The sequence below is a fragment of the Glycine soja genome, chromosome 6, assembly GCF_004193775.1.
Source record: "Glycine soja cultivar W05 chromosome 6, ASM419377v2, whole genome shotgun sequence".
NCBI lineage: Eukaryota > Viridiplantae > Streptophyta > Magnoliopsida > Fabales > Fabaceae > Glycine > Glycine soja.
The window spans coordinates 42,086,674-42,110,695 of NC_041007.1; the positions used below are offsets into that span (position 1 = coordinate 42,086,674).

General features: G+C 32.0%; 2 protein-coding genes across 6 annotated transcripts; one reads left to right on the forward strand and one right to left on the reverse strand.

Annotated features, from left to right (window-relative positions):
- Window positions 1-535: 535 nt before the first annotated feature.
- Window positions 536-6,201, reverse strand: LOC114417009 (beta-glucosidase 25). Of its 5 annotated transcripts, none has more exons than XM_028382067.1 (13): window positions 5,478-6,200; window positions 5,168-5,234; window positions 5,001-5,059; window positions 4,207-4,282; window positions 4,055-4,126; window positions 3,878-3,965; window positions 3,371-3,626; window positions 2,794-2,909; window positions 2,468-2,691; window positions 2,321-2,352; window positions 1,831-1,933; window positions 1,384-1,492; window positions 536-1,044 (listed from the first exon to the last, which is right to left on the reverse strand). In XM_028382067.1, the coding sequence occupies exons 1-13, from the start codon at window positions 5,604-5,606 to the stop codon at window positions 852-854; spliced, it is 1,524 nt and encodes a 507-aa protein (XP_028237868.1). In that variant the 5' UTR covers window positions 5,607-6,200; the 3' UTR covers window positions 536-851. The 5 variants fall into 5 exon arrangements, 4 of the variants coding, with proteins under 4 accessions (XP_028237868.1, XP_028237870.1, XP_028237871.1 ...); XR_003667691.1 differs by having other exon boundaries at window positions 901-1,044; window positions 1,384-1,505; window positions 5,478-6,201; XM_028382069.1 differs by lacking the exon at window positions 5,478-6,200 and having other exon boundaries at window positions 4,207-4,238; window positions 5,168-5,231.
- Window positions 6,202-20,485: 14,284 nt separating this feature from the next.
- Window positions 20,486-23,234, forward strand: LOC114417010 (organelle RRM domain-containing protein 2, mitochondrial-like). The gene is made up of 4 exons (XM_028382071.1): window positions 20,486-20,736; window positions 21,831-21,899; window positions 22,027-22,133; window positions 22,758-23,234. The coding sequence occupies exons 1-4, from the start codon at window positions 20,574-20,576 to the stop codon at window positions 22,854-22,856; spliced, it is 438 nt and encodes a 145-aa protein (XP_028237872.1). The 5' UTR covers window positions 20,486-20,573; the 3' UTR covers window positions 22,857-23,234.
- The last annotated feature ends 788 nt before the right edge of the window (window positions 23,235-24,022 follow it).

The following is a 24,022-nucleotide window of genomic DNA, read 5'->3' on the forward strand; positions in this document are numbered from 1 at the left end:
CTTCTGAAATCCTGTCCTTCAAACTTGTCCAACTTCGCAAACTTGCTTGTCATCTTCGAACTATCGTTCGTCATCTCGAAAGATTTGATTCAATCTTTTGTTGGTTAATTTTGAAAATCGAGATAATCCTGGATAAATCTGAAGTCGTGTATAAACACTTTCAGATTGAATCAAATTTCGGGGCTCAACCAAAATTGTTCAATCGGATAAAATCAGAAGATTATAATTCAAGAGTTTTGTTTTGGTCTTGTGAGTTTTTCACACGTTATGCTTTCTGAACCAGGATGATTATTTATAATCAAAGAACAGGTGGTTTTTGGCGGTTGATGGAAGTTATTTATTTTTAAAAATTGCCGTTAATGGAAGTTTTAGTAACTTCCATGTAACTTCCAACCGTTGATGGAAGTTTTAGTAACTTCCATGTAACTTCCAACCTTTGCCTAAACCGAACATCTCGTTGTTACATTAAAACAAACGTGCACTCTTATTTTAACATAATAAAGAGATCAATTACACTAAAATGTCCAACATAGACTAACATATATGATCCACACCAATCTTCGAATAATACATAGTCAATTGTTAATTTTTCTGATACTTGAAAAATTTGAATACTCTCAAATTCAGATAGAAACTGGCAAGAATCATGAACACATGATGGTCTAAAGCTACCTAATAATTTCTCATGGAGTTGAGATGAAAGATAGGAATGACACGTTATCCTCCTTCTCTCTTCCTTCTCAGTTGTTGGCTTCATTAACATTTTTCACTCCTTTTTAGATGCCACTTCCTTCATTAATTTTCAAAGAACTATACAATTACAAAATGAATTTGATATATGATAAAGCAATTCAAATTTCACTATGTTCTGTCTCTATTCTGAGCATGTTTTTGAACCATTGCACCGAATCTTTTGGTATCCTAGTAAGATTGTTCCTGAAATCCACATAGTAGAGTCCAAACCGTACGGTGTATCCCATGTTCCACTCCCAATTGTCAAGCAATGACCATACAAAGTAACCACGTACATTGCAACCATCTTCCCTGCATTGAGTTCATAAGATTTTGTCATGATTAAGAAGACTAGCAAGTAATGTTACAGAACCCAGAAACAGAAATATTGAAGGACTTGTAATAATATAGGGCTTAAATATGTTTTTAATTAGTCCATCAATTTTAGTGGTCTATCTTCTTTAGCCCTCCAAATTAAAATAAAAACTTTTTTAATCCTCAAATTCATGAAATGATTTTATCAGTTAGTAAGGACTAAAAAAATATTTTTGCGAATTTGAAAGACTAAAAAGTGCAAATTTTAATTTACTAGACTATAAAAGACAAATTCCAAATTTGGGGAACTAAAAACATATTTATGCCATCATATACCTTATAGCAGCAGATAGGTTTGAGAGATAGTCTCTATGGTATCTTATCCTCTTGTCATCATTCAAGGCCTTTTCTAAGGTCCTAAAGGGTCCACTTGGGTCATCCATTCCTGCATCAGAAATCTAATAGATGTTAAAAATGTTTATGGTTACTAAAGAATTGAGATTAGATTATATTAGTTTCTGTTGGATTATATGAAAATGTCTAATCATATTTTAGAATATCTTAAATTATTCTCTAGGATTAGCTTTTGTATTCTTCATCTTATCTTGATTTGTTTTCCTAATTAGCTAGAATTATGGTTAGTATAAATAAGGTTGGTACTATAGGTTCCATGAATATATAGTACATTTCAGTTAATATCTGAGGCTTCATTTTCTTTTATCTGTTTTCCTCCTTCTGTCTATAACTATATAACTTCAACAGTTTCCCAACCATAAAACTCACCATTCTCCGTTATAATTACTGGCGTGTCCCCATATTTGTCTTTCACATGTTTTACCAACTTTCGGATGCCCCATGGAACAATGTGCAGCCAACTTGAAGCTGCCTGAGAAAGAAGAATTAGCATGAAGTCTACTGTGTCTGTGTACATGTACATTGTAGCCTTAGGCTACGTTTGGATTCATAGTGACCAATGAATTGGAATGAAGTAGAGTGCACAGGAGTAAAATAGAATAAAATTACCATTGCATCGTCCATTGTTAGGATATTTTATGATAAAAGAAGAAAAGAAATTGAGTATATGTTTTCACAAAGAGGTCTTAAAATTTTGTAATTTCTAATAAATTTCAGTCAATGATATAGAATGTGTTCTAAAGAGTGTATTAGAAAGTGTGTTGTTAGCATTTATCATTTTTCCATTTCATTCTATTTTAGTTCATTTCATCTTTTGCCATCTATCCAAACACAGCCTATAATGGTTTTCTGAGCATACCTTTTCTCCAATTGCAGATCCTCTTCGGTATGCTGCGATGAAGGACAAAATCAAATATCAGAAACTTCCATTGAACTACAGTTATGCTTGTTTAAGACAAAGAAGAAACAGAAAGGGAAGCGAAAAACTTCAGCATTAATAGCTTACCGGTTGTAATGACAGCAGCATCAGTAGCAGCATCTTGCATAACTAGTTTACGAATCCGAGTCCTGTCGTTACGAGTATAGACTGAGGTGTAGTGATTTATGCCAATAAAATCCAAAGATCCCACAAGAAATTTTGAGGCTGTATCAGAAATCTCCGGCAATCTCTTAGCTACAAGTTTCTCCATTGAGAGAGGATATTTTCCAAAGAAAAGTGGGTCAAGGAACCTGATTCACATTGGTGTTTGTGGAAGATGAGTTCTTAGTTTTTGCCACTAAGCAATGAAATTTTGTGATAATCCTTATTCATTATGCTACAAGAAAGGTTACCATCCAAGTGAAAAGTCCATAGCTCTTGCTGCTGCGTCTTTGTCTTCATCAAGTTCTGTTATAGGTTCATACCAAATGACATCTAGTGCTATTCCTATTTGACCTCCTTGTTGTTCCTGAATTATCCATCCAAATAAAAAAGAAATCATTATTGACATTTTTAGCTTCTCTGAAGACGGTTGTTTAGTGATAATTTAATCAAGTAAATACCCCACTTTAGTCTCTAATATGTAAGTTTCAATCATAGTCCTTATCATTTCATAACTTTCACTTTAATCTTCAATTTTCAATATGTTGCAAAATATCATTTATTTCAATGGTTAGTGTCATTGCCAAAATGTGGTGAAAAGGACTAACTGTGTTTGGAACCACATTTTACAGGAAGAAAAACGCGCATTCGATCAGAAGCTAAAGCAATGACATTTGCAACATTTTTGGAATCAAGCAATTAAAGTAAAAGTTTTGTAAAATTAAGGACTAAAATCAAACAAACTGAATCTCAAGAATAAGTAGAGGGTTAACTTTCTTATTTTCATAAAAAAAAAATTATGAGTTGTGAAGATGGTCTATTTGAAACCTTGAAATGTAGTTGGTAGCTTCTATAGGCAGCAGCATGTGACAAGAGAATGTTATGAGCAACAATGTATGGCTCAGTGGATGATTTTCCTTTCTTACATAGAAGATGACCCAAAAGGGAACATCTTCCTGGTGCTTGAATGCCTAAATCATAACCATGGAGTGCAAAGTTATGAGGCTCATTGAAGGTAATCCAGTGCTTAACTCTGTCTCCAAAAGCTTTGAAGCATGTATTGGCATAATGCTCATAATCTTTTCTGTGAGTAAATAGAGGGAGAATATGAAATTCAATCATTTTTCTCCAAGGCAAATGCTAACTAGTGCTTAATTAAGGAAATAAAAGGAAAAAGTTTTGTATTGGAATGCATTAAAATGCAATTTCCGGTGATTTTAAAATGTTTTTCATATGATTATCAATAATAATAAAAACTAATTTCTTAACCAATGCCTTAGGATACTTTATAGCAAAATTTTTTCCCAAAAATTAAATAACATTGGAATAACTTACATGATTTGTGAGCTTAACCATCCTTCATATTTATCTTCTAGCATCTGTGGAAGATCCCAATGATATAGTGTTACAAAAGGCTGGATTCCTGATCGAAAAGAAGAGCTAAAATTTTAATGCTATTTTTTTTTGTTGCTATATTTTAAGATCAAATTCCCGAATAAATTCTTGAGTAACCTTTTTCAAGTAAAGAATCAATGAGGCTGTTGTAATATTTTATTCCCTCTTTATTGGGTTCCCCTGTTCCATCTGGTCACAAATTCAGTTAGCATTTAACATGGACCAAACTACACAAAAATTAAATGGTGTTTGGAAATAGAAAGACTTACTTGGAAAAATTCTCGGCCATGATATGGAAAATCTGTAAGAATCCATTCCCAAATCCTTCATCAAGTTTATATCATTCTGTGTGAAATGGAATATGTGCGAGCTTCAATGTGAAAATTTATTTTTTGACGTTTGAGCAAAGTTATGCGAAGCGATTAAAGAGGGAAAAAAAGACTTTAATTTCATTTCATACACTCTTAAAAATATAAAAGAAAAACACGGTTAACTGATAAAAAAATCTCTCAAAAAATTAGTAATTACTTATTATTACAATAATCAACAATTTTTTCATTTTTCATATGCAATACTACATTTTATAACTGAAGGATGTTATAAAAAAATGATTTTATCAGTACATTTTACTTAAATTAAAAGAAAAACAAAACTGAAGTCACATCAACATAACAGTTTTATAAAAAAAGAATTGAAGTCAATTAACAAAGTAGTGGGGCGTTTTATATTAAAAAATACAATAAGTACCTTATTATTATTATTATATAGTAATAAAAAGATCTTTTGCAACTCTTTACACGCTATGGAACTTTATGTCATGAGTTACTTTTACGCTGATTTTTTATTTTTTTATTCGTCAAGGTTGGTGAAACGTTCTCATCATCATCCCCATGGCGGTGCTCATTCAAATTGTTTACGATTTATACAATATTCTAACTCAAGGCATATTTCAAAATGGATAATGACCACATGCACCAAAAATTGAGGCAGAAAAAGAAAATTGAAGCAAGTAATATGGATAGAGTAAAATTGAAGTCAACAAATGTGTCTTCCTATAGTTCACCTGAAATCGGTGGTATTGATCCACTGCCTTGTCTGCATTGCTGAAGTCCACAATTCTCCCTATCATCATAATGCAAAACTAGAAAAAAAATGAGAAACTTCTCCACAACTTGAAATCTTCCCTTTTATTATTTTTGATTTTTATGACACATTTGATTTTTTTTTTACCTGGTATTCTTGAGAAAGTATCCCATATGCTATCTCCTTTGTTTCCTTCATCAGTAGCTCCCTCAAACTGTGACATAAAACATTACACAATTGATATCTTCTTTGTTAGACTCGTGTCATTTCAATCTGAATTGGAGTTTCACCTCATTGACTCGCTTAATAAAGGTTTGTATTAAGTTTTAACACAGATTATCGAGACAGAACTTTGATTCTGATTGAAGAACAACACCACCAGAAGCATCTATAGAACTGTATATAAGTTTTGTGGATTATATATATATATATATAGAAGGAAAACTGAGATGCATACCTGGTGAGCTGAAGAAGCAGTTCCAAAGACAAACCCTTCTGGAAAATCTGCTCTGCTTATTGATTCTGCCCCCACAAGGAGTTTGGTCATTACGAGGAAAAGAGTAATAGAAATAATAGTAATCCTCATAATGGTTGATGATGAAAAGTTTTCTGTAGATGGTTAGTGAGTTTTTTGTGGTTAGAGACTGTATTGCTTTGCTTTTATTTATATACAGCAAAAATGTAGCTATCTTTGCTGTAAAGGTGAAGGCTATGGCTGAAGAAGAAATAGACTAAAGAGGGCGAGTTTCCTTGGAAACTAGCATATGTGAGATATAAATTCCCATTTTTTGTTCTTGTTATTCAACTTCTTTGAGGGACTATATATATATATTCTCATCAATCAAAGACAGATAAACCCCTAGGGAATTGGGATGACATGGCACATTTGATAAGCAAGATATTTTACTGTATTTTTTTAGAGCAAAATTTGGTAGAAGTGTGTGTTGTTTTTTTATATGTAAAAATCAAAGACACATATTAGAGAATTTACAACATCTCACACTCTTTTGTTGTTGTTGATAGAAGTGTTTGATGTATGTGTGTGTGAAGAGAGATGAAGATTGAAAAGGGTGTATTCTGATGATGAGAAAACTTGAACATCAGGGAATGGGGGTGCAGTCTGCGTCAATAAGAGGTTACAATTGCGGGGAAGAGATTGTTTTGTGTTGTTTTCTAAATGCCACCTTGTGGGGTGCCTTACCCTTTTTATACTTCTCCACTGAATTAGGTAATAATTATCTTCTTTTTTTCTTGTGGTCAAGTTGAACTTGTGTGTCTCTCACTCTAATCCATTTCTGTTCAGTGTTCACGCAAAGGTATGTGATTCACCCTGGCACAAGTAAATTCAAAGAAAAAACTTAATTAAGCCCAGTTTATCACATTATTTATTAAACACTCAAATCCTTATTTGACACGTGTAGAAGCATTCTTAAAATAGATTAATCTTTGTCATAATTATTACAATTCTATACAAGTTAAATAATCATTTGAGCGTTTGTGTCACGTTTTATGATGTACTATGCACCAATTGGAATCTTTTATTTCTCGTTTGGAATGGTTCGTAAAAGTACTGCCAAATATGGTCACGGTGTGGCATAAAAAATTAAATGTATTTTTTATTATTATTACAATTTGAATTATATGCATATATTATTTTCAAACATGAAAATAACTCCCCCGCTTAATTTGTAGTTTATTTTTTCATATTTTGTCCTAAATCCAAATTAAAAAGAATCAGTGTTTATGAACGCAAATTCTTGTCAATTGAAGAGAGCAACACAATTGTCGTAAGAGAGAGACCAATTACATCACAGACAACGACAAATCACACCGTTTCATTTATTTATACTTTTCTCTAACATGTTTTTTTTTTTAAATTTGCTTACCACGCCAAAATATGTCCTAATTAGTGGCACTCCCAATTCTAAACCAAAATTAGTGCTAATATAATGATAATGACAAGTTTTGTCAACAAAAAAAATATAATGACAAGTTTGCGAAATATAGTTTTTTGGGGATCATACTTGTGCAATAATTGTTTGGGGTTGCCCGATTAGAAAGATAATGGGTTGGTTTGTATAAAATTAAAAATAAATAAATATTTCTCTAATAAATAGAAAATAATTTTTAAGTAGAAATAACTTAAGACAAACATAATAAGAAAATAGAAAACTATTTATTTTATTAAAATAGTTTTTTTTAAAAAAAATAAATTTATACAAACTCATGTAATGTTAAGCTTGGGGTCATATTAAATAATTCTCATTTTTGAAAAACTTTACATGTAAATAAGTTCAATCTTTTGGGAGGAGCCAAGCCAACATCAATTAGATTCCCTGATTTTATTATGTTTTATACACAGATTGCAAATAAAAAATTCATTACGTGGAATGCGCATAATGATTAGCTGAACATAGACGTGCCAAACCTATTTTATACAATAAAGAAATTTTAAGATAAGAATAACAATTGGACATTTAGTTTGGCAACTTTGTGATAAACTTAACAACCTAATTTGTCATCCCACTTTTGTCCAAGAGAACCGAAGAACTTGGGTTGTTCAAAGTCCAAACTATCTTCAAAGACATGAGTGTTTTGGATAAAGTTTTGGAGTGTTCTGAATCTGCCACAACCTCACCAAATAATTTAACTTAAAAGATTAGACCCCGTGGAATCGGTTCGACCATGAAGTTGATTATATTGATAATTTAATCATAAATTTAACTGACTTATAGTTTGTTTGTTTAAGATTTAAAAAAAAAACTATTTTCTTCCCATTTATAAATTGGAATATATAGACTTTTCACTTTCCCATTCACTTTATTAGACATTTTCAATATTATCTTCTTTCTTTCTTTTAAATTTGTATTTCACACATTACTTCTACAATTAGTAAAATAAATCCCTCTCGACCATCTCAACATCCCTCTTTTTATTTATTTATATACCTAATCATTTTAGCCACTTATTTTTTTTATTATATTGTCTTTTATCTTTGTATTTTACTGATAATATCTTTAAATAATATATTAAAAATTATTTGTTTTAAAAGAAATTATCAGTATTTAAAAATAAGTTTATATTATAATTCAAATTATTTATTATAAATTCAAAACATGATTTATATATTCAATTGAATGGATCCACAATGGGGATGATAACGAGTACTCGTAGATACAGGTAACAGATTTACCTTTGCAGGCACAGATGTTTTTGTCATCCTATTCACAAGTCTCAAAAGTCAAAATGATTGGCAATTCAGCTTTGTAAACATTACATTGCACATTTGCACTGTATTAGGTGACGTTGATTGATTATTTATCACTCTATCACCTAAATAGTTTGCATCCTTAGGACAAAAATCATCAAAACAAAAATCAGAATTGAAATACCAAAATTCTCATAGTAGTAAATCAGAATATAGTCTATTTTGGTGGAAGAAAAGTTAGCATAAAACAAAGATGGCGATTTAATTTGGGACCAGCATTAGATCAGCTCCATCTGTGGGATGTGATGCTTTTAATTTTAAGATTGTTTTGGAGAGTTGGAGTTGCGGTTTTAGCTGTTGCTTTCCTCTGACTGAAAAGGAATAGTTAAACATACGTGTCTAAGCTTGAATGGGAGAGTAGTATTCATTTAAGAATCCGTACAAACATTTTTACTACTAAAATTGGAGGTCCATTTCTCTCCATTAAGTGGAAGTTCCACTAGAAAAGAGAAAGACTCAAGGATATCTCCTAAAGTTGTGTATATAAAAATTGTTATTAGAAGTAGTGTACTTATACAAAAAAAATATTAATTTTGTGGAATATTAATTTATATCCGTCACTTTTAGTAGAATCATCTGTTTGATTATTTAATTATATTTTTTTTATTCATAAGACTTGAACTAAAATTTTACTTAAAAATATTAAATTTAGCAGCACTCAAATCAACCCTTTGAGATTGTTTGAGTTCTAGTTGAAATTATGATGACATGCATTCTTATGGACATTTAACTGACTAATGCAAATGACAGCCTTTGGATTCGTTGGCAAACTTAATTTTGGGAGGTGCAAACATCGTATTCAAGAAAATATTAATTTTACTCACATTTCAATAAGAATATTGAAAAATTAAGAGTTCATTTTGAAAAAGAAATAAGTAGTGATTGCATGCACTACTAGAAAAATTGGATTTTAAGTTGGTTCTTATACTTATGTCACGACGGTTTTCAACCGTCGTCGCTGATGTCAACGTTGTAAAATGTATAAGCTATTTTATGACGGTTATGGGAACCATCGTTGTAAGTTTTGAATACTACGACAGTTAGAAATAACTGTCTTAGTATATGCTAAATATTACAACATTTTTTCTATAACCGTCTTAAAGTCTACAGATAATTTTGGGATATTAAGACGGTTAGAATGATCGTCTTAGTATGTGCGCATCGTCTACGACGGTTATTTGAAAATCATCTTAACTGTAATAATCATAATTTACATTTTAAGACGGTTTTTATGACCGTCTTTGTATGTTGTGACAATTTACGACGGTTTTTATGACCGTCTTAGATGGCATATCTAGACTGCATACTAAGACGTTTTATGGGAAACGTCTTTGTATGTTATGCCAATTTATGACGGTTATGGGAACCGTCTTTGTAGGTCTACGTTATGTTGTTATTTTACGACGTTTTCGGGAACCGTCTTTGTATGTCTAATTTTTTTTATTTTCTTCGTTTTATTGATGTTTTTTTTACATTGATCTCTGGTACCTATAAATTAAATCAGACCATGCAAATTAAATAATAGCATCAATTGAAATCTGAACAATAGCATCAAATGACATGCATCCTACATATATAAGTCCATGCAAATTGAATACCCTTTTTTGAATTAATGATTCTCTAATGTATCCAATTTACAAAGTTGTAGCCATAATTGTTCTAATTCTTTGATGAAACCACAGGAAAAATGGTACTTGTACATAATACAAATCAAATTTAGCAACTGTTTTTCCTAAAAGATAAAAAGTAAGTTGTTCATTTCTGTCGAACTGTTGTGATGACCTCCACGTCTAACGATGAGCCATCAGAAAACCACTACAAAATTAACATTAGATAAAATTATTAGTAACTTAACAAATATTAACCAAAGTTACAATTGTGACTCCATGCATTATGTTTACCTTGTGTCAGTCATCCTTCAAACCGACAGTCACGATGCACCACATCCAGTGCATGACATAATATCCGCACTCAAATCCTCCACTTTGCACATTACTCTACATATAACATTTTTAATGGCTACTTAACATTCAACACTTAAAGATGTACAAACGATTCATTACAAACAAGTACTGATTACCTTGGGTTCAACCCACCGAGGTGCACCTTGATTAGACATGCCTTCAAAAGAACTGGTTATTGTCTTCATTGCACTAGTTAAAAAAAATAGCATATATATGACAACCATTTTTCCTGTATATGTAACAACAATTACCAACTAAAGGATGTCATGATTTGTATATTTGAATAGAACCTGTTAATTGCGCCTTTCATGTTAATATCAGGCTTCTTCCTCAGAGAACAAAACCAAACGACCGTGTTTTCCCTTGGGTGGAGAACAAATAGTTGCCAATGTGCCCTGAATTGGACAATTATAATAACAGAATTGTACAACAACAAAAAAATACTTAAATTCAAAGAACAATTGAACTTACTAATGCAAGTAAGCTCTTAAATACAACTGCCTTTGTGATTCCTTAACCCATGTTTCAATGTATTGTTGACATTATTGACGTCTTTCCTTAGCATTTTGTATAGATTGAGGCTCCTGCAAACCATATAGTGACTGATCAACTTTGCTTCTACCGCACTCATTCATAAATCTATTTGGAAGACAAGTCATGATTATTTTAAATGTTTTAGATTTAAAAATAATGGTTATCAGGTAATCAAACAAAAAGGTTGCAGGAAAATGACTTACATGGTCCAATTGTAGTATCGCTATGTTTAAACACTTGTCACCTGATATTATTTCCGCTAGATCTGCATGTGTGATGTAAAATTTTTGCCCCAATATCAGGAAGTCCAAATTGGTTCGCCTCCCACGGCACTTCCACTGGTTTCTGGTACACATAAAACAATATCTTCATCAACTCTCCCAATGGATCGGATTCACCTGCAAGCTTTGCATCACTACTATGTTCAACTGGCTTCCGCACATTAAGGTCAGAATCCTAAGTGGTACAAGAAAATAAGTATTAAATTTAATCAACAACTTAACAAATATTACAATTGTGTATTCAAATGACAATTTGGCAGGGGGATTATTATATTACTTACATAAGATAAAGGTTTCACTAGATGTCTGGGCCATCCAATGAATGAGTTCACGGCGTCCCTGACATACTGAATCTCTGAAGTGGGTAACAGGACAATGGCTTCACCATCGTATACAGTGTCAACACACACCCTTACTACATCATCTCCATAAGCAACAGTGTGTACATTTTATGTTACTTACGAGAAGATCAAGCACTAAAGGTTAGTCTGTTAGTTTGTCTTCCACATAATCTCAAATAAAAGGCCGAGCAGGAAAGCAGACAGATAGGAAGCAAGAAAGCTGAGGAAAAATGAAGATTTGTGTGGTGATAAGATTAGTCAGCATTCCATTGATAAAGATATATGACTAGTCAGCAGTAGAAATAAGTTTATCATTTAGGTTTGAGAATAGTGTCTGATTGATGTGAAATGGAAACTAAATTTAAATTAAAAAAAATAAGTGACCGAAAAAAAAACCAAATTGAGAAAGGAATTATAGAATTTAACAGTTCTACAGACAACCAGTTTAGTTTGTTATTACTTACAAGATTTGCAACCAGTAAAATAGTTCCCTTTTCCCATCTAGGAAGCAAATTTTTGTGTAGGACATAATTTAGGCCACACAAAGAGTTGCTATAGTGTCTCTCTCTCTCTCCCCACTTGATAATAGAAAACCAGAAAGGGAGAACATAATGTGTGCTGAAGTAGGAAGGGATAATTTTTTCTGTTTGATATCTTATTTCATTAGTTTAGATTTAGTCTGTTTTCTCGTATTATCTTGGTATTTTGTTTCTTGTACCTCTATATAAATTCATTCTCGTGTATCAAGCAAATTCCATTCAAACCATTCTTTCCTGTCCTATATACCTTTTTTCTTTCTTTCCGAGAGTGTTCTAATTAAGCAGTGAGTAATAATGGTGAGCAAAATGCACAATCCTACTTCTTCCACAGTGTTGACAATATTGCTACTTGGAGTACTTTCTCAAAACCTTGTCGTCCCTGTAACATGCACTCCCACCTCCTCACCAACTCCCTTCACTGGAACAAGCTAGTAAGTTCCTAATCCTAGGTATTTTAATTTTTTTTATGAAAAAATGTTAATTAATTTGATATATATATATATATATATATATATATATATATATATATATATATAATGAAAATTAAAAAAATTGCAGCTATTGGAGCAGTAACCCAGGAAGGATAAAGGAGGTGCTAGGGTGGGTGGGAACCAAAGAGATGCTATAGCCGACTTGATCTTGGCCACCTCTCGGATGGTAAAGATATAGAAAGTGCTAAACGCATGATTCACGAAGCTTTGATCAAGGGCTCAGTTCCTAGTTTGGCTAGTTATAATGCCATGGCTGTTGATCTGTACAACGAGGGTAAGATAGATGAAGCTGTTGAACAAGATGTCTAGCAAGGTCGGTTGCATAGGTGACAGAGATACTCATATCTGGTTTATGACTTTGATCCAAAGCAGTAGTAATTTCAGTCCAGACGAGTTTGCTAATATATATTCACTTACTCAGCCTAACAGATTACTCTCCTGTTAATTTGAATATGATATGCTCTCTCTCTCTCTCTGTGTCTAAGATTATTCTATTCTTTCATTGTAAGACACACATGTTAGTATAAAGAAACCAACAAATCTTTGCCATACTTATTGTTCATATACTGCTCTTTTTTTACTAACTTTTGTTGCAAATTTTATTAGAAACTTCGACTTTCATAGAAAATGCCTGATCTTATTTTTGCTTCTAAAATATGTTGGTCACATTATCTTATTGCTACTTATCTGAACTCTGTTAACCTTTGTATGCTCAGATTGGTTTGGATGGAATTTAACTTTATTTTATTTAATGTTATTATTTTTAAAATGTTATTCATTTAATTAACGTGTTAGTTCTAATGATTTTTTTTAAAAAAAAAATCAAAGTTCTAAATTGCCAAAAAAAATAATTTTTAATTGTAATTAATACGATTAAATATAATTATTTAACATTCTTAGATAGTATGAAATCATTTAATCAAGGATTTAGTTCTAGATTCTAATGATTCTTTTTATTTCTAATATCAAATTTTAATGAAGGATAAGTTGGATAAAAATTAATTTTTAATTGATATTTGTGCTATTAAATATAATTAACTATTTCTTCCTGTCTCAAACATAAGAATAAAAAAAATGATTTATACTAACTAAGAAAATTAACTAATCACGTTTAATTGTATCAATTAATTTCAATTAAAGATTAAGTTTTTTTTAATTTATCCTTTAGTGGAATTTGACATAGACAAAAAGAGTCATTGGAATTAAAATCTCAATTAAATGAAGGATATTTTAGGAATAATAACATTAAATAAAATAAAATTAGTTAATATTTTTTTATATTTAAAATAAAAATTCTTATATTTAACATATGAGGGAGTAATATTCTTAGTTGGTGAGTCAATTTATTTTTTTTATATTTAAGGGCAGGGGTAGTAAGTCATAACCTATAACAAAGATAAAATTTTAATAATATATAAGTTAATAATATTTTTTTAATAAATTTCAGCCTAATATTCTTAGGATTGGTATTTGAGGCTATTCTTTGGTTTGGATGGAATTTGCTTGATCTGAACTCTGTTAACCTTTGTCTGCTGATCTGAACTCAGAAAAGATAAAAGTGTCGTCTGAGACATTTAGTCGCCTAAGAAGTTTGTGATTCCTAGAATCCTGTACTACCATTTTATTTTTTAAATTTACATGCTTCTTTTTAATAGCTTCAAATACACCTTAGAGTGTTGATTCTGACTTCGCCTTCCTAACTTGTTCAGCTACCAAGCCGGCATTCACTTTTGTGGCCCAAAATCCCTTTCCTACGCTTTGCATGACCTAGGGTATAATAAGTTGCTTTATAGTTTGGCATTCTTTTTCTTCAGGGCATTGATTTGGTGAATAAGACTCTACTAATATATTTTTTGGGGGGTTAGCTGAATCAAAGAAATGACATGGAGTTGAACTACTTAATAAGCTGGAAGCTGGTATAGATGAGTTTGAACTGATAGTATAGGATAGGAATCGAGATGCAGTTACACCAAAACAGAAAGAGCTTCTTCAATATGTCGAAGGCTAAGACTGAGGTTATGCTAGCAGGGTGTCATTATCGTCAAGCTAAAAACACCTTTAGTTCTGGCTGAAATTTGAGTTATGATTTGAGTAATCAAGAATGGTGTTAGAAAAACTAAAATTTTGTATTTTTTGTTTTTTGGGCTAATAGGGTTTCTAGAAACATTATTATCTCTGCAATTCTATGGAATTATTTAGTTTTATCATTCCAAAGGAATGTAATGCATTATTTTATAACAAAGTTTGTTTAATGCTTTGTTAGTAATTGGTAGGAATTTGGTAAATGGGACATTGGAGGTATTGTCCATGATTTTTCTGTTTGTTAGTCCTTTTTTCTTGGATTATTATGGTTTGTGTATGAGTTATGTTTGTTAAAACAATTTTTGTAGTAGTTATTATCATATGTATCTTTTTTCTCTTTGATCTCGTTTTAGCTTCATTTTTCTTCCTTAATTATCTATTAATTTCTCCTCACATCTATTATTTTCTCTCTTTCTTTATCATTTTTATCTTTCTTCCTTCCTTCACAATAGAAGGGCACGTTTCAATGCATTATAGCAAGTTCCATAATATTATGACATCAACAAAATTAAGGGGAAGTTTGATGGCAAAACTGTCATCATTACAATTCCAACGATTTCGGGGAAAGTCCCTAAGAAAGAAACACAACCAACTGAAAAAGAACCACCCAAAGAACCATCACAAGAAGCAAAATGAAATCCAGAGGAAGAAAAAGAAGGTACTCCTCCTTCAGATGATAATCAAGAAAGTAAAGAAGAGGCTGGCCATGCGACTTCAACTTTAAACCCACCAAATATTTGAACTTTTAGGCTAATATTTTCAAAACGATTGTGACTGCTAGCTAAAAGCTATATGCAAATATATTTACAATAGTAATTAACACCCAAACTATATATCAAAACACCATGCTTATCAGACAAAAAAAATTTGACCCAAAAGTTTGTTGCCATAAGTGTGAGAATGACATACTTAAGCACATAAGTGTGAGAATCACATACATACCTCGAACGATGATAGTAAGGAAATCTTTGTTGGCGGGGATGCAACACTCAATGAGATGAAACCTGAAGGACAAGTTGCTTTGAATCAAGACAATATCTTGTTGAATGATAAGGACATTACAAATGGTTTGTTAAATATTATTCTGTTAAAATGGAGAGAGGTTTATTGTTTCATAAATTCATATGGATGGAAGGCTTTTTACTTGATTAATACTTATTTTGAACAATTAAGCCATGCTAGTGTCCTTTTTTGACTCTTATAGTAAAAAGTTTAATTGTAAACAAAGGAGACTACAGAAACAAATTTTTTTTTGGTCAGCCAAAATAAATATATATGTATATTAAATGAGTACCACAGGTACTAAAAGGTATAGGATTGAGATTACAAATCTGCTGTATTTAAATTCAGCCAAGTGTTTGGTCCACCCCAGAATAGGGCTCATAGCAGAACCTATTACAAGTATCTGCCTTGCACTCCTAATGTCAACTACAGAAACAAATGATACTAATCCAAGCCTAAAAAAGATGCAGAGGTAGGATTTTTGGATAAAAAAGCTTTTGTAGCCCGGATAATTTTTGGATAATTTTATTTAAATAAAACTCACCTAAATTGCACCAATTTTGCAATAAAAAAGCCACAAAGTTTTCAATCATGCTCCAGATGCATTTGGCAAGAAAACCAGTACAAAGAAGGGTGTGTGACAACAAAAATTCAAAACTAATTACATTAACATATTCTATATGGAGTAGGAGAAAAGCACCTGCATATCCTATGAGGTTATATCAGGAGTTTCAAGTTGATCTGTCAAGGATGCAGAGTTATCTTGATCTTGAGGAATAAGTACTTTATCAGATTTGGCAATCAGAATCATGGGAAGATTTTAGAGCAAGGGTTACCTGAAAGAGGCCATAAATTATACCAGTAAGGTGTTTTAAAGCCAATCATGTAGAATTTAGTGCCACAAACAATCTAGATTGAACTTTATGTTCATCTAAAGTAAAATTAATATTATCACATTCTTTGCCTTGTCTATTTTTATTGTTATCACACTGATGTTTTAGTAATTTAAACTAATCAAATATCAATCAATAAATATTTACAGTCAGTATCACAAGTCAAATGATGCCATTCAGATTACAGATCATTTCCCTTTCATCATCAAACCTTGTACAGTTACGATCCAATCATTCAATTCATATTTTGAACATACAAAAAAGTGTGCAGTTACTTTATTACAATAGCTAATATTATAAATTCTTTCTGTAATTAATAAAATGCTGATGCAGAATTTCAAATGTTTGGTTTATCACACATATATGATGTATAAATAATTACGAAATGTGGGGAGGAAAAATTGGGTTGGGTAATAGTTGGCATGGGCATTCTTCTTTTGTCGCATATATAATGGAAGATAGTTCTTGCTTCCAAGTTTCAATCAAAATGTCTTTGGTCAAGAGAAATCAGCATCTACATTAATAGACTAATAAGTTAAAGCTGTGACAATTGAGTTCTTAATCAGAAAACAATTATTAAATAAGCCATGGAATTCTGTTTCTTCCATTTCCATATTCTCACAGTCAACTAAGTATATATGAATAAGTAGTACAATAAATGAACTTGCGGCTATCAGTACTCTATTGCATATATACCCAAGGACCGTGGTACCAATACATTTTATTCAGAAAAGAAAGGACAAGAACAGATAGATCCAATCATCAAACAAAATGGGTTTGGTTAATGCTACCTCTTTTGTCGTATAAGCATGTTGAATGGAATCTCATTTTTGTGGCAAATAAAATTTTGGTAGAGGGGGTTGATAGTGTTTTATATGGGGAAAAAATAATGAACACTGTAGGCCATTAAGGGGACCTAGTGTAATTAAATATTCCTTACTCTAATCCACCCTTTCCTCTTGTTGTGGTGTATATAAAGATGGTGATAAATGACTATGATTTGCACAAAGCTGAATAGACTCAGAAAAAACCCAAAATCCCTAAACACCACAAATTAAACCCCCAAAACAAAAGGCCAAGATGACTGGTTCTGGTTCTCCTTGTGGAGCCTGCAAGTTCCTGAGAAGGAAATGTGTGAGAGGTTGTGTTTTTGCGCCTTACTTTTGTCATGAACAGAGTTCCACTCATTTTGCAGCCATCCATAAGGTCTTTCTTTATTACAATAGCTAATATTATAAATTCTTTCTGTAATTAATAAAATGCTGATGCATAATTTCAAATGTTTGGTTTATCAGTTATACCAACCTACAGTGGCTTCACATACTATAAAATTATACGAATGCACAAATAATTTGGTGACAAAAAAAACGACTCATATTATACTCTAATCTATATAATTATTACAACACCTCCATTGACATTTCACCTGGTAGCATACATTATGCAAATTATGATTCTAATTAACAATGTAAAAACACAACCAAACTTTACATCCTTCGCTTTATCTGCATGTGACTCATGAATTACGAAAATGCAGTTCATCCAATCAGAGGATCACAACACACATTAAGTCATAAAAGTACAACATAACGACCTTCACAATGATAATGGTTACAATATAGTAAGATGCATATATTGATAGCTATTAGGATGACAGTGAAGAACAATAGTTTTAAATGCTTACCATTGAACTGGCCCAGAGCTTGAAGAAGATTTGTCCCAAATTTAAGCATACCAGTCACATTAGTTGGCACCTGTGGTCCAGGATCCTGATTAACAAAATGACAGAGATAGAAGTTGATGTCATACTCAAGAAAAAAATTTAAAACTAAATGTTTAAGAATGTAAGAACAAATATAAAACAGACCATTTGAACATTAGACCATTAAAACATTTTTATAAGACCTAATCAATCATGCTGATTAGCAATTGTTTTTTGTTTTGGAAATATAAAATCGGGCTGAAAAGGCAGTGACTTTACCCCACTTGCAGGTAAGGTTGGAGGTCACAGCTGCTTGTCATTGTCCACGATTGGAACCCTCCCGACGCTGGGAAGGTTGAAGTCGTCAGAAGGAACGAAGAGGCTGTGGAACAGAATCAAGCAGGGGTGAGGTTTGAAGAAAGGGCAAGAGGTGCTGAGCTTTCAGCGCGAAAGGGATGATCGTGGGTTAGAAGAAAAACCTAGAGGCGCTGATGTTACACTACACACTTTGTCGTGGCCGCGACTAGGTTTGAAGAAAAACCTAGAGGCACTGAGGTCTCAGGGCGAAAGGGTGTCTAAGTACAATCCATTTTCTTATACCATGGAATTAAAACAAATCTCTCGCGCTGAACCTCAGTGCCTCTAGGTGTCTAAGTACAATCCATTTTCGTATACCATGAAATGATATTTCTCCCAGTTAAGCACTAGATTCACCTCTGCATATCTTTGTAAAATTTTAGGCAAATTGAGGAAATATTTATCAAAGTTTGTGCCATAAACACAAAAGTCATCCATGAACACCTCCATCAAAGTTAATTATATAAAATAATTATTGTTCTAATCTTGAATTGTGTTATCTAATCCACACAAATGCTTTAACAAAATGTTTATTTTAACCATGCATCATTAGCTGTGTTTAAGTTTGTTAGGACACTGTGTTTTCAAAAAAATTGCAGCGATGAGCTCAAAAGTTTCATTAGTGACAATCTCAAACCAATCAATCCTTAGATGTTATATCTTTATCTATATACTTAATTTAAAATTGTTTTAAAGTATCAGTGGATTATCATTAAACTGTATTTCTTATGAATTTTAATTATATTATAATTTTAATACTAAAATAAAATTATTTATTATAAATTTTAGTTATATAAAAATAAATATTTATCTTATACATTACTAAAACTAAAATACTAGTTAACTAAAGTTAGAATCACAAAACAAGTTTAACTTAACTCTAAACAAACTCATCCATCTTTCAAGTCAAACAAAATCATTTTAGCTTAAGTTTAGCTAAAATAAGAGTTTAATGCAAATGTACTAATCATTTTATATTCTCATCCAATTATAATTCAACTTTTGAATTATTTTAAGATAATTATTTTAAAATTTAACAGACTTATCATACATGATATATTATGATCGGATGATTATATGTAAAAAGATTTACACTGTCGGTGTATAACACTTTTTTTTTCTTAATTAAAATATATATTTGAACTTAAACATTATTAGCTTAATCCATACACTTCATTAAATTACTTACGATCCATTTTAGGGTTTACTTTACTATCTATTTTCAATTGAAAAATATATAAACTCATATTGAAACTATCAATATGTCATTGATTTGTGTAGAATTAGACTTAAATAGCTTAAAAAAAGGTTTTGAATTTGAACCTTGTAGATAAATAAAAATGTTGGAAGAGAGAAAATCTCTCAAGGTGACTAATCAAGTTCTCTAAGTAATTAATCATCAACAAAAGTCAGGATTATATCAATAACATAGTGATAATAATATAAAAATAATCAATCCGTACCTAAATATAAGACATTGTTTTGAAATTTCCTTGATCCTTTTTATAACATTTTTTCTCACTTTTCCTCGTATTTTTTTTACCCTTAATTATTTATCCATAAATAGTAATTTCTATAAAATTTCTCTTTCTCTTTTTTTTTGTAAGGATATGAGAATTGAAGAATTTAGTTTCAAAGATTAAAACTCCACTACTATTAGTCTCTCCATACATTAATTGTTTAGGGGGAAACTAATTAAGTAGAAAAGTAATATAGTTAGTTGCAATAATTTCAATGATAATTTTAAAAAAATATTATAATTATAGATAAATTTAATGCTATTAATTAAATTAATTATTTTTAATATGTACAAATCAGTTATAAACGTTTATAATTAGGAATAAAGATAGGAAAAACTAAAAACTGATACCAAAACTCTTAAACCCAAAAAAACCCAAACCCAAAGATCCACAGTTGCTAAACTTGGTACCAACACACCAAAGCCCATCTGAGTAATTTCATTTTTGCCAGTTTTTCTTATAAATAATATAAATTTTTCTTATAAAATAAAACCCCAGGGGCTCCACTTATTGTTCCTCACTCGCCTCTTTTCTTTCTACTTCTCATCAGGGTTTTACTTTTAGCTTAAACCCGCGGCCATGGCGACGAGAGCAGCAGTGGCGGCGCCGCGCGTTTTGCGGCGGTTTTTCTGCACAAACTCAGCCTCTTCTTCTTTCCCCTTCGTTCCTACGCTGCCTCCCGGTGCCACCCCCGCCCCAACCCGACCCACGGCGGAGCCCAACACCAACCTCTTCGTCTCTGGTCTCTCTCTCGATTTTCTTTCACTGTTAATCAAATTATATTAGTTTTATTTATTTACTATCGTTGTTGTTGGCAATAGAAAGTTTTAGACTTGTTGTCGTTTGATACTGTATACTTAGTATAATTAGGTGTTATTATGAATTGTGAGTTGAATGTGTGCGTTTTGATGTAGCTGTGAGTTTTTTAGGTTTTGACGAGGTTAAGGTTTTGAGCAGATTTTCTCGTTTAACTTTGATTGCCTACTCTAGATTGTATCTTTTGCTATACTGACAACTTAACTTAAACAGCTTAAGTTTTTGTTTTTCTTTACACATGATTCTCTTTTTTCTTTATAAGTTAGTTTTTAGAAGCTATAGAATAGGTGAGATGTATCAATCTGCTAAATGCAATTTTTGTTATTAATTTTTAAGCACTGAATAAATGAATTGACCTTGGAAAGAGCTTTTTCCAACTCTGTTGGTGAAGTAGAGGGTTTGGTGGTTGGAATAAAGAGTGAGAAACTGAAGGAATAACTAACTAGAAAAAACACTGTAAGAGTTGAAAGATGAAACTCTTCTATCTGAATTGGTTTAGAGACCAATAGGGGTAAGTAGAAGAAAATAAAGGGGCTGTAAAGTGTAAATTGTATAATAGATGAGTTGGTGTAGAGACTGGAGAGATGATATATGCTGGAGAAAGCCTCTACAGAAAGGAAAACTCCTAAATCACTGCCCAAATTTATGCTCAGAACATGATCAGTACCATCAACCAACCTAAATCAAAAAAACATATTCCTTAAAAACAAACTCTCAGGGCCAGAATGAGTTGCATTGATTGGTTGCTGATTTGCTTTGCTGGCATCCTAGCCATTTTGCTTTAATCCACACTTGCTCTAATTGTTTGGTTTGCTGACACAAGAAACAGTAAATCACTGTAAATGTAAAGCCACCAAGATATTGCTTTTAAGTTTTGATGCTCCAAATTTCCAGGACTGAATGCCCCACAAATTGTTATAGTTAAAAGCCTTTTTCCCATGCAATTGGCTAACTCCTTGTCACTTGTATTATGTAGTTGACTATGTTGATTTTTGATATATCATTGTATCTTACTTTTAGGTCTTAGTAAACGTACTAATACAGAAAGGCTTCGAGAGGAGTTTGCAAAGTTCGGTGAAGTTGTTCATGGTTTGTTCTCCATGTCTAAGCATATTTTAACATTGAAATTGTTCATCCATTTATATTTTTACACTTTGTCGTAATATATTGAAAAATTGAAAATATACTCTGAAACACAACTGTTTGCTTTTTTCAGCAAGGGTGGTAACTGATCGAGTCTCAGGTTACTCTAAGGGGTTTGGTTTTGTTCAATATGCTACAATAGAAGATGCTGCAAAGGGCATTGAAGGCATGGATGGCAAGGTAATCTAAATTAAACCTTAAAGCTTACACCTAATGTGGAGACATGGAAATCTCTTTCAGAATATTGTTTGTCTTGGATTAGTGTCTGATTGTGTATATTCATTCAAAGACTTCAGTATGACAAACTGAGATAATTATGCATTAAATACCACTGCTGCAGCATAGGTGCACATTAGAAGATGAAAAATATTGGTGTGAATATTTTAAAAATAATTCCCTGGAATCTAACATTCCTAGGAATCGTTTCTTTAACTAAGTTCACCACTGAAACTTTCCTATGGGAGGGGGTGGGAATCTAAGATTCCTTGAAGGGGAAAGTTTTTTATTAACTATGTGTCTCATTCCCAGGAATATCTTGCACAGCATATCTATGACATTCTTAGGAAACATAAATCTCAGGAAACATGACTCTCCGGGACGAAAGAATATTACGTGTACCAAACGTTTAGAGTATCTGCTTTTTAACCACCCCAAACCTTATCTGGATTTCAAAGTTGGCATAAATATGCATAGTTTGATATATCAACTCTGATCTTGTGTGGTTACTTTATGCTTTGGCTTTTCTTACCAACTTTCTGTGGCTATTCCTGTAATGCTGACTGTTATTTCCCCAATGCAATGCAGTTTTTGGACGGTTGGGTTATATTTGCAGAGTATGCGAGACCAAGACCTCCACCAGGCCAACCTCTAAATAGCAACAGTTCTCAGTATGGCCGGCAGTGATTCCTGTTATTTATCTAAAACGTTCTTATGCCCATTGAACTGGTTGTCTCAATTAGCAATTGCAATTCAAAAAGTATTATTTATTAGGGCATGGATGCTCGGGTGATCTTTAATTATCTATAAAAGTTCTAGATTATTGTAATGGGAGGATAACTTATGATATTGTTGTAATGCAAGATTTCTCGTTGATAGCCTTGCATATTTTGTGGTTATGGTTACTCCAAAGTAGCTTCCTGTTTGTACTTAAGTAGATTGATGCCAATGTCTGGACACGATGGGGTTATCTGGTCTGATAATCCCTTACCCTTATACTTGAAACGAGATAAAAATGATTATTGTCTACGATATATGAACATGTTATCATATACTTTTCTGGGAGTTTATTTGTGTTGTGTGTTTATGCTTTCTGCAAAACAGTTGCATATCCACCATATTGATACTTGAGATGTTTTTATTTGGTTCCTGCACTTGATTGTTGCTGAATATTAACGGTTACCATGGCGAGTCTTGCACAATTACGCGCACAAGATTTGATAGGTGCTAGGTTGTTAGTCGTAGGTGTGCACGCAATTTTCTCAACCCAAATGGGTTTTTTAGTCTACTTTTAGTAAGAACCATGAACACTAAAATTGTATACTAGACAGACGCAGCAACATCAGAGTTGAAATGTAGGCATGTCTTACACAATTATAGAAACCATTTTTAAGGGTAATTACAAAATTTTTTTTTCTTTTTTGTTTTTAAAGTTTTATATAGGAAACAGCTTGTGGGAAAATTACTAATGCCTTCCTAGTTTCCCCAAACTATAAATACGGCAATTTTATTCGGAGCCTTGTAATTATACGAGCCCCAAGATTTGTTCTTATTCTAACTTAAGATGGATCAAATCACCCTCCAACGAACTTGTATCTACTATTGTTGTCACCACATCCTTTTGAACTTCTTCCGTAGAAATTGCATAGAAAACCTAATTGTCTTAAGGATATTACCTTATAGGAGGCACTTCAGTATCACAAAAAATGAACAGAACCAAACCCAACAATGAGTGTAGATGTTATTGAGGCAACAAACTAAGTGAGCAAGATCAAAATTGAAACTGTGAAGGTGATCAACATGTGAGAAAATACAAATATTTGATGTAAATAGACCAAGAAAAACACAATATG